The following is a 10,236-nucleotide window of genomic DNA, read 5'->3' on the forward strand; positions in this document are numbered from 1 at the left end:
CACCCACCCACCCCACCCCACCCCACCCTCGAAATAAACGTTCATGTCCGTGCTTGACAATGCAGATGTCCACATCGGCTCGACAATTCCTGTAAGCTTCAGGCCAGGCCTAGCCCTCTTTAGCCTGTGCCCAAGGCGCCGTCGGGGCGCCTCTCTGGAACGTCACCAGCCATGGGTGGAGTATTAGCTAGCTATGCACAGCCTTGCATTCTCTGCACGGACCCCACGCACCCAGATAGCACACCAGGTCCCTGATGACACTGTGTCTCTCCCTGTCCTCTCTAGGGTGCTATGGATGGGCCCGGATTCCACTGTTTTCTCCATTACCTCATTCTTGCTCACTCACATTGAAGGAGAGGAACAGATGTGTGCTTTGAGCTGTGCTTTGAAGCCAAAGAAGGGGTTGGAAATATTGTGACCTTGGAGATAGCCTGATTTCAAACAACTTACACACACACTCTCTCTCTGTCTCTGTCTCTGTCTCTGTGTGTGTGTGTGTGTGTGTGTGTGTGTGTGTGTGTGTGTGTATGTGTGATAGGTCAGAATCTGGTATCTTCTTCAGCTATTCCCTCTCTAATTTTTGAAACAGGATCTCTGGACCTGTCACTTGCTCACTGATTGTGCTAGATTGACTGGCCAGGCAGGGTTTGTTTTTTTTTTTTTTTTTTTTTTTGATCCTCCTGTCGCTCCCTGGTGCTGAGATTAAACATACCTGTCCATATACTTTTTTTTTTTAATGAGTACTGGGTAATGAACTCAGGGTGTCACCTCATGCAGGAAGCACTTTACATTCTCAGCCATCCTCTGCTCCCCAGAGACTTCATACTCTTAATGAGAAAGATTTGCCAACCTCGTGGGCTGACTCTCTGCAGCAAACATCAGTATCCCAGCTTTTCTCACATTTCAGAGATCAGAGACTTGTGCTGCTTGCAAGAAAGGGAGGGGACCTAACATTCCTTGGAGTCACTGACCCCTGGGGTATACACGGATGAGAGACAGCCCTGCCATATCTCCCAGAAGCTCCTGTTTTCCGTCTTGAATCACAGTCCATGACATATTTTGGTGACAGGGAACTGAATTGGTGCCTATGTGGACTCTCAAGTACAACCTTATAGGCGCCTGAGTCCACTCTCCTATTGCTCTTGCCTGAATCTCTGAGTTCTGTAAAATGTAGTTTCTTTTTGTATTGATATTTTGCTTTATTCTGTTATTAGAATATAGGACACTTTATCTATGTTTATGGTTTCTTTAGGTTTACCCTCTGTCTTAATGTGTCTTCACTTTTGCCAAATGTCCATCAGGTGCAGTGTGTATTCTTGCCCTTCAGTTGGAACATTCTTTCATGTCCTTCTAATTAATAATGTTATTTATTTTCAGTTTTCCTCTGTTTATTTTTAATCCAGATGACCTCTCTATTGGTGGGCATGGGTTTCGAAATCACCCACTATCAGTGTAGTGGTTTTAAACTGTGGGTTTACATTTTTCCATCAAATTGTGTGTACCTGTATTTGGTGCATATATTTTTAGATTTGTGTTTTCCTCTCAACTTATTGTTCCATTGATGAGAATAAGTGAATCTTCTTTATCTCTCCTCTTCTGGGATAGAATTTTATTTTGTGTTATATTAAAATAGCCATACCTGTATTTTTTAGAGGCAACAAAATAATGGCGCCTATTTTCCAATTCAATATATTCATCTGCATCTTTTTCATGTGGAACTGAGACTATTAATATAGAGAGTTGTTTTTTAAAGATATGTATTAATTCTTTCATTTTGTATATTTATGTTGTTTACTTTGACATATTTTGATTGGCTGTCCTGTTATTATTTATGCTCCAACAGTGGCCTCTTTGATGTATTTATCCTTTATTTCTGATGAGAATATTCCTTTTAGTGTCTTCTGTAGAGCTGGCTTAGTGTCCACAAGTTCCTTTCGTCTCTTTTTATCATGAAAAAAAATTAATTTTCCCTTTATTTTGATAGATAATTTTGCTAAGTATAATAGGTTTGGCAGTTGTGGTCTTGTAGAGCTTGAAATACATCTGTGCAGGATCTTCTGGTTTTAAATATTGCTATTAAATAATCAGATGTTATTCTGATGGGCCTGCCCATATAAGTGACTTTATTATTCTTTCTTTCATACCCTTTCTTTTGTCTGTGATTTTAGTGTTTTTACCATAATATATAATAGGGGGTTCTTTTCTTGTCTATTTGATGTTCTGTAGGTTTCTTGTGTACCTACAAGATGTGTATCTCTTTTTCTAGATTTTGGAAATTTTCTTTTATGATTTTATTGAAAATATTTTCTATTGCTTTGGTGCAGAATGCCCTTAATTTGAAGATTTACTCCTTTCATGGTGTTTCATAATTCTTACATGTTCTATTAAGGAATAATCTAATTCCTCTACCTTGTCCTCCAGCTTGATACTCTTTTTCCTCATGTCTCATTCATTGATGAGGCTTTCCACCAAGCTATTAATTCGTCTAATTGAGTTTTCATTTTCAGTATCATTTCATTTTGGTTTGTCTTCAGCACTAATATCTCTTTGCTGAAATCTATTTTCGTATCTTTGATTGACTTCCTGATTGCATTCAGCTTTGTGTCTTTCTCTTGGAGTACATTAATGGTTTCTTTGAGTTATTTTAATATAGTTAAAATCATTCTTCTGAACTCTTTGTCTATAAGTTCTTACTGAGACTCTTTACTATGAGACCAGTAATTTTTGGAGAAAGTATGTTATCTTGGTATTTTTGTGTTGATTTGTTTTTGTGCTGGACTTGCGCATCTGGAGTTGGTTTGTTGGCTGAGTTTCTCTTTTTTATTTTTTAATTCACATTGCCTTTCTTCTTTCAGTGGTGGTGTTTACAATGCTCAGAAGAGGACTAATTCATAGTAATATTGAGGTGTGGTTTTCCTCTGTGACACCGATATTTAGGCCAGAGTCTCTATGTCTAGTCTTTCTCCTGTGGGTTGTAGAATCTGTCCTTTGGGTCTTGCCCTGGGTCAGATCTGGTCCCTACCTTGGGTCTGCAGCTTCCTTTGAAGCAGCAGCAAGATGTGCATTCCCATCACATATGGAGGACTCCAGTCTTTATTCTGGGTCAACAGCTTCCTCTGCTGCTGGGAGATGTCAAGACCAACATTTCACATCGGTTCTGGTATCCACCTTCTTCCAGTATGACCTCACTCACCTAAATTAAACTAAGTGTTCAGCAACCCTATCCCCCAATAAGGTCACATTCTGAGGTAATAAGAGCCAGAGACTTCCTCTTAATAGTGTGGATTTGTGAAAAATTGAATCCACAGCACCCAGGAACCCAGGACCATGGAGTCTCCATCAGATGACTGGCACAGAAGCCCATGCGTTTGGGTAAAGACCTCTTTCTTGCAAGACGTTGCCTTGTTCATGAATGTTGGCTGACTCCTGAAGTACCACTCAACCCCATGAGCCAAAAGGGCAAGCCAGGCAGACCATGTAGGCTGGTAAGCTGAGCTAGAAGGAACAGGGGCCCTTGGGTTACATGTCCATGACTCCAGGCTGGACAATCAGGCTGCCACGTCCATTTGTGCTGCTGTAACAAAATACCTGAGACAGATTAACTTACACTAAAAGTATAAATTTACCTCTTACAGTTTTGGGTGTTGGATCACTCACTCCTGCTTAGTTTGAGAATCTATCCAGATGGTCTTCAAGGCAAGCTCAATCCATCACTGATTCCCAGTGAGCTTGAAGCTAGCTAAATTGTATCATCATCTTATCTCTCTGGTGTCTTCATTCCCCACAGAGTCTCCTCACTCTGTGTGTGTGTGTGTGTGTGTGTGTGTGTGTGTGTGTGTGTGTGTGTGTGGTGTGTGGGGGTGGGTGGTGCGTGCGCGTGCGCACGCATGCGTGCGTCTATTTACTATTGGCTCTTACAACCTAGAAGACAGACTCACTTGCCATCCTAGGCAATGTGATCCTGCAAGGCCCCTTTTGGTAAGGGCACCTGCTTGCTTTCCAGGAGGGAGTACTTAATGCTTAAAAGCAGAGACCTATCCACCATTTATCTGGTGATGACATGTGAATAAGTGCTACTAATATGGATAAAGGAAGATAGAGGGGTCAGAGTACAGGCACGAAGAGTAGGACACCAAGCTAGGAACTATGGAAAAGAATTGCAGTCCCTGGCCATAGTTGATAGCCTCTGCTGGTGGGAGAGATTTGGAGGTGAGAAATGAAGGAAAGGGGAGGAAGTTTCCTGCCGCCTTTGCTCAAATAACCTGATAGAAGGCAGAGTCATTTGTATAGATGTGGGAAGCCCAGGGAAAGAGCAGGTATGCAAAGGTGCTTGAAGCACCCTAGTTGAAATATCTGAATTATTAAATGCCTGAGGGGCATCCAAATGGACAGTCTGATACACATGGGCAGAGCTGGAGAAGGGATCATGACCAGCACAGAACACCTCTGGAAAGAATGTCCAAAACCTGCAGCTAGGAGACCACCCACACTATATTATATTGAGGTCCAACAAAGGAATAGGAAGAAGAGAAGGAGGTGGGGGGGGGGGAGGTAGAAGGATAACTTCAACTGAAAGGCAAGAAAAGAGGCAGGAGGTCAGTTCAAATGCAGGAAGGGGTGTCCCAGAAGCCAAGAAAGGAAAGATAGAGAAAGAAAAGCTACTAACTGCTCAGAGATAGAGACATTGGGTACAGAGAAGAGACAAAGGAAAATCAGCTGAGGTGTCACAACCCATGCCCTAGTGTAGAGGGAGGAAAATGAGCCTATAAAGAAGCAAAGCCCTCACTTGGAGAGAAGGAAGAGAGGGAAAGAGGGAAAGGAGAAACAAGCCTAAAAACAGGGGAAATGTGTTGATAATCTGTTTGCAAGCCCACTGGGCCAGCTGGTAGCACTAGATCATCCTGCATATTTATGTTCCCAAGGGAATACCTTCTCTGGGGAAAAACCCAGAAAAATTACACCCAAACCAAGAAGGAAGACCAGGTATTTATTGTATGAGCCATGACAGGTCAAACAAGGAATTTCAGTAGACAGAAATTCTTACATCAGATATTAACAGCAGTAACTGGTCAGCATGAGAACAGGCAGTTTGGGCCCTAGAGGTTGAGTAAGGGAGGGATTAGATGCTTTAGACCAATTGAGAAAGTTGGGTTGTAACAGAAGACTTACAATTCTCCCCCCACCCCCCGCCCCACCAAAAGCACTTGCCTTCAGGCTGTGGATAATCATAATAGGAATCGCAGGGGCAAGAAAGAGAACTGCCCATGACAAACGGAAGACCAAGTGTGAGGTCAAGTTGAATGTAACCTGTTTTGGGCAATGGTTGCATGTACACAATGAGAGTGCCTTCAGCTTTGATGCCGTTTTCTCCTGAAAACAGGCCAAAGACCTGTCTGTAGGATGGGGCTGGGCATGAGGAAGGGGCAAAAGAGATACACAGAAGATGAACCAGGAGTGGAAGATGAAATTTTAAGAGGATGCACAATATAATAACCTATTAAGGAAATGCCAAGCACATGTTGGTGCATGAGGTAGTAATTCTCCCTTTGGGGGGTGTTCAATGGTCAAGGCTGAAAGGCTGCTTGGGTTGTAGGACGGAGATGAGTGCTCCCACACTGCTAATTGGAGAGAACATGGGTTGCTCCACTCACAGCAGATAACGGATTAATGGAAGCCTACTTGGACACAGCCCAAGTCTCAGCAAGGTCACTTTCTGGTGTACACCCCAGAGCCTTCCTCACTGCCAGAGGTTCAGGAAGGCAGGTAGGATGCTAGTGGCAGCACTGTCTGAAACAGTCTAACATGACAACAACCTAAATAGAGCTCACGACAATAAGCCAAGGCAGTATGAGTGAGATGGACACCACTAGGGAAACTTTTCCCAGTAGTGAAAGTCAAGTGCCCAGAGTATGGTGCCCAAAGAAAGAAAAAGGGGGCAAGAAAGGATATGTAGAGATCTGACCTTCTGTGAACCTGCTTGCCTTCTCACTGGCAGAGATGTTGTGCATCTCTGGACTCTTGGTGACTGGAGAGAGTCAGGGTGATAAGAGTGGTAGGGACTGAAACTCTGTTTTGAGCCAGGGTAGCACAACTATGAGGGGATGTCTACCCCAGGCAGCAGAAGATATAGGGCAGGGGAGGGATTGACTGATGGTAAAACACATAGGGAGGCTTCTGGGATTTAGGCCACCCATGCCACCTTCAACACCAAGAGAGTCGTGTCCCAGAGCCTGCAAGGCTATTGACACAGGGGGCAGGGAAATGTTGAGCACCTCACTGCCATCACAGTGCTTCTTCCTACATGAATTTAGGCAGAATTCCCAGAAACTATAAACTTTTCTGCAACAAGAATGGGCAGGGACTGGCCCAAAGACAGCCAGTAAGATACAAGTCCAAGTGTTTGGGCTTCAGATCTCAAAAGCAGCTTTTCAAGAACCTGGATATACAGCAGGCAGAGCAGGAAAGGCCTGCCTGATGCTGGACCACCCCTCCTGTGAGCTGGCCACAGGCACCAAGGGCAGCAAAGCATGCATGCCCCACGGTAGTGAGCATGCCTACAGCCCCTTCCACTGGATGGGCATCACCCAGATGGTGCATGCTCCGTGGGGAGTGGTGAGATGGGGTGTGTGCGTTCATGTGGTATCTATTTCAGGGACTCTACCTAGACCAGGTGTTGCTTGCCCAGCTCTGTCACTGGACTAGGTCCAGATAGGGACTCACCAGGGGAAAAAGCCTCAGAGCCCCTGCTCCCTGGCCTTGATCAGGAGACAAAGCTGGAGGGGGCGCCACAGCTTTCTGATGCCCTTCTGTGGAGAGACCCCTGAGCACTCTGTGTCCCCTGTGCCAGTGGCATAGATGTACGATGGGGGAGGGGTCAGCAGCAGGTTACATCACCAGTGGCCGGCCCATTGACATCACCGGAGGTCCCAGGTTGCCAAGGGCTAGGCGACAGCCTTGTCTTGTGATCTTCCTGCGCCAATGGCCTGGCTGGCTTGCTCCCGAAGGACGGGTGTGTGTGTGTGTGTGTGTGTGTGTGTTCCAGCGCCACCATACCCCCGCCCCAAGTCCGTGTGTGTGTGTGTGTGTGTGTGTGTGTGTGTGTGTGTGTGTCTGTGCTCCAGCGCCACCATACCCCCGCCCCAAGTCCGCACTGCAGAGAGTAGTGTTAAGCTTGCGCCCACACTGTTCTTCGTGAGTGCGCAACTATAAGGCTAGAGAGAGCAAGGGAGCTGGCTGGCGAGAGAACCTGGAGAGCAGCCCGGGGAATCCTTGCTGTGAGGCCGAAGGAGGAAGGATCCTGCTCCTAGGAGGTACCAAACCCTGGGAGGGTACTACTGGCCCTGACAAACCCCGCCCCAACCCGCAGGCCTGTGGGAGTTGGACTGCAGGGAGATACTGGGCTAGGGAAGGCCTGTGCCTGAGGCATGGGGTGGGATGCAGAAGCATCGTCTAAGGCAGTGGTTCTCAACATTCCTAATGCTATGGCCCTTTAATACAATTCCTCATGTTGTGGTGACCCCCAACCATAAAATTATTTTCGTTGCCACTTCATACCTGTAATTTTGCTACTGTTATGAATAGTAATGTAGATATCTGTGTTTGCCAGTGGTCTTGGGAGACCCCCGTGAAAAGGTCTTTCGACCTGAAGGGTTGCGACCCACAGGTTGAGAACCTCTTCTCTAGGGCTAGTGGATGGGAAGGGGCGGGGGTGGGGAGGAGTGGACATTAACCTCCTCTCTCCCTGTTTTTGTTTACAGGCTGTGGAGACCTAGACTGGTCTCTAAGTAAGTCCTAGCCTAGGCTCCTGTCCCAACCTGACCTGCTTCTGGGGAAACTGTTTCCTGCTCCTAGTGTGAGCCTTGCCAAAATTTCAGGTTATGGCGGTGGAGATGCTACAGGACTGGTGCAGGTGGATGGGTGTCAGCGCTCGTAGGGGCCTGCTTATCCTAGGCATCCTGGAGGACTGCAGTGAAGCTGAATTCCAAGAGTCCCTGGAGGCTGCCCTGTGGCCCATGGGCCACTTTATTGTGCTGGGCAAAGTATTTCGTGAAGAGGATAATGCCACTGCAGCCCTGGTTGAGCTTGACCGGAAAGTCAACTATGCTTTGGTCCCAAGGGAAATCCTAGGCACTCGGGGACCCTGAAACGTGGTCTTTGTGCCCCGTTGCTCCACCGAAGAGCTTCTTGGTCGTGTTTTTCACTTCTTGGAGCAACAGGGGCAGACGGTGGATAGTGTACCTGGAGCCCTGGGCCTGGAGCTGGACAGAGTATGCAGGCTCCAGTCAGTTAGTCAGGCAATCCAGCCCTGGGTGGAGACCTTGCAGTACCAGAGCTTGGGTGTGTTTTCTGGGAGGGTTCAGCCAGCCCCTGGGGAGGAATACTTTGAGGCCTGGCTAGACCACACCACTGACATGTTTCAGGTGTGGCAAAGGGTCCCAGAAAGGGAGAAGAGGAGACGATTGCTGGAGGGCTTGCGGGGGACTGCCCTGTACCTTGTACATGGGCTGTTAGCAGAGAATCCAGCAAGGACTGCAGAGGACTGCCTAGAGGCCCTGACCCGGGTATTTGGAGACAATGAATCTCAGGCCACCATCCGAATGAAGTGTCTGACTGCTCAACAGCAGTCAGATGAGCAGCTCTCTGCCTTTGTGTTGAGGCTAGAAGTCCTGCTGCAGAAAGCCATCCAGAAGGGGGCTCTAGAGAGAACCTCCACTGATGATATCCGCCTGAGGCAGGTGCTCACCAGGGCTAACCTGAATGAGCCTCTGGATGAAGCTCTGAGGAGGCTGAGAATGATCGGGAGATCTCCAACTTTCCTGGAGTTGTTGGGGCTCATAAGGGAGACTGAGGAATGGGAGGCAAGACTAGTCAGCAACATGGAAGCCCAGGTGGAGAATGAAGCTGGTGATCTGGCTCCTGCCTGGGCTGATGGCAGAGTCAATGCAAAGGCAGAAGATGAGAATGTGGAGAAAGAGGAAGATGAGGTGGAGGAGCAGGCAGAGGATGAGGTTGAGGAGGAGATAGAAGACCATAACCCAGACCACGGCCCTGTGGACCCAAGCCAGGCAGGACCCGAAGAGCCGCCTGGGGCTCCCACTCCAGCCCAGATGGGCAGTACTCCTAGAGAGTGCCCAGGAGGGCCTGGCTGGGTGCCGAGCAGCCTTGCCTAGGCAGGAGAACATAAAGCAGATGATCTCATCTTGTATCAGCCTAGAAGTATTACTGAAGGGTCAGCCCCACAGTAGAGGAGAGGGCCTGCAGATAGCTGCTATACCCCCTGGCCTGGGAGATATTAGAGAGAAAGAGTCTATTAAAAGGATCCTGACAGCCTGGCTCTTCTACCCAGTCAGCATCCCCAGGCAGGCTTATGACACTGCCTTTGGAATCTCATCCTTAACTGTTTTACTCACAGTGACCAGCTATTCACTGAGTATGCATTTTCATACTAGCTCTCCCATCCATCACACCCTAGGCAAAGTGTATCAATCCCAGATAGGTGGAAGCCCTGACCCACCCAGCTAGCCACCACTATAGTCCCAGCTTGTGCTGTGAATTTCCATGCCAGCCAAGGCCCCGTTTGCTCTGCTTATGCCTCGTGTTGTGTATTCCTGGTCAGTTTTCTTGATATACTTGCAGGCCAGCGACTTGCTGCTTGTTCCCTACAGATGTGTGTGTTCTTACCTGAGAAGGTCCTCCACAGAGATCCCAAGCCAAGCCCTTGGAACCAGCAAAAAGGATGGGTGATGACAATCAGGGACTGGCTGATGCTCATCTTGTGACTGATTTCAACCTGGGGTGGGCACGAAGACCTGGACTAAGGATGGGTGTGATCTGACAACCAAGATTTAATGTTCCACTCTTGCTGTTACTTTGTGACACCAGTTCTTCAGTTTGGTGAGATGTTCCTTTCTGTGCTTTCCAGTGTCCAGTGACTGTCTTATGCCAGAATAATTCAGGACCACCCTGCAATGGGTGATTCTTCTAGAGAGTTCCCCCAAAAGAGAGAACATTTCCAAATGCCATCATCTTGGGGTCCCTGGAAAGGAAGAAGCTGAGGCAAGTAGGCCTTAGTGTAGCAAGCAGATGAGGTCCTTCCTCGTGAAATGCAGAGTGGGACAAGGTGGGACCTGTGGCCTTTAGCAGCTGTGGGGAATTTCTGTGCTGTCATCCCCTTGCCCTCAATGGCTTCAGTAAATGTAACTGTTCAATAAATTTAATGGATGTTACAGTTACATC

General features: G+C 47.3%; 1 protein-coding gene across 1 annotated transcript; it reads left to right on the forward strand.

Annotated features, from left to right (window-relative positions):
- Positions 1 to 7,104: 7,104 nt before the first annotated feature.
- Positions 7,105 to 9,675, forward strand: LOC131902121 (paraneoplastic antigen-like protein 6B). Its single transcript, XM_059253155.1, is given in 2 exon segments — positions 7,105 to 7,310; positions 7,758 to 9,675. A coding segment is annotated over 1 exon segment (1,293 nt). The 5' UTR covers positions 7,105 to 7,310; positions 7,758 to 7,877; the 3' UTR covers positions 9,171 to 9,675.
- The last annotated feature ends 561 nt before the right edge of the window (positions 9,676 to 10,236 follow it).

This window comes from Peromyscus eremicus, unplaced genomic scaffold, assembly GCF_949786415.1.
Source record: "Peromyscus eremicus unplaced genomic scaffold, PerEre_H2_v1 PerEre#2#unplaced_2525, whole genome shotgun sequence".
Taxonomy (NCBI): domain Eukaryota; kingdom Metazoa; phylum Chordata; class Mammalia; order Rodentia; family Cricetidae; genus Peromyscus; species Peromyscus eremicus.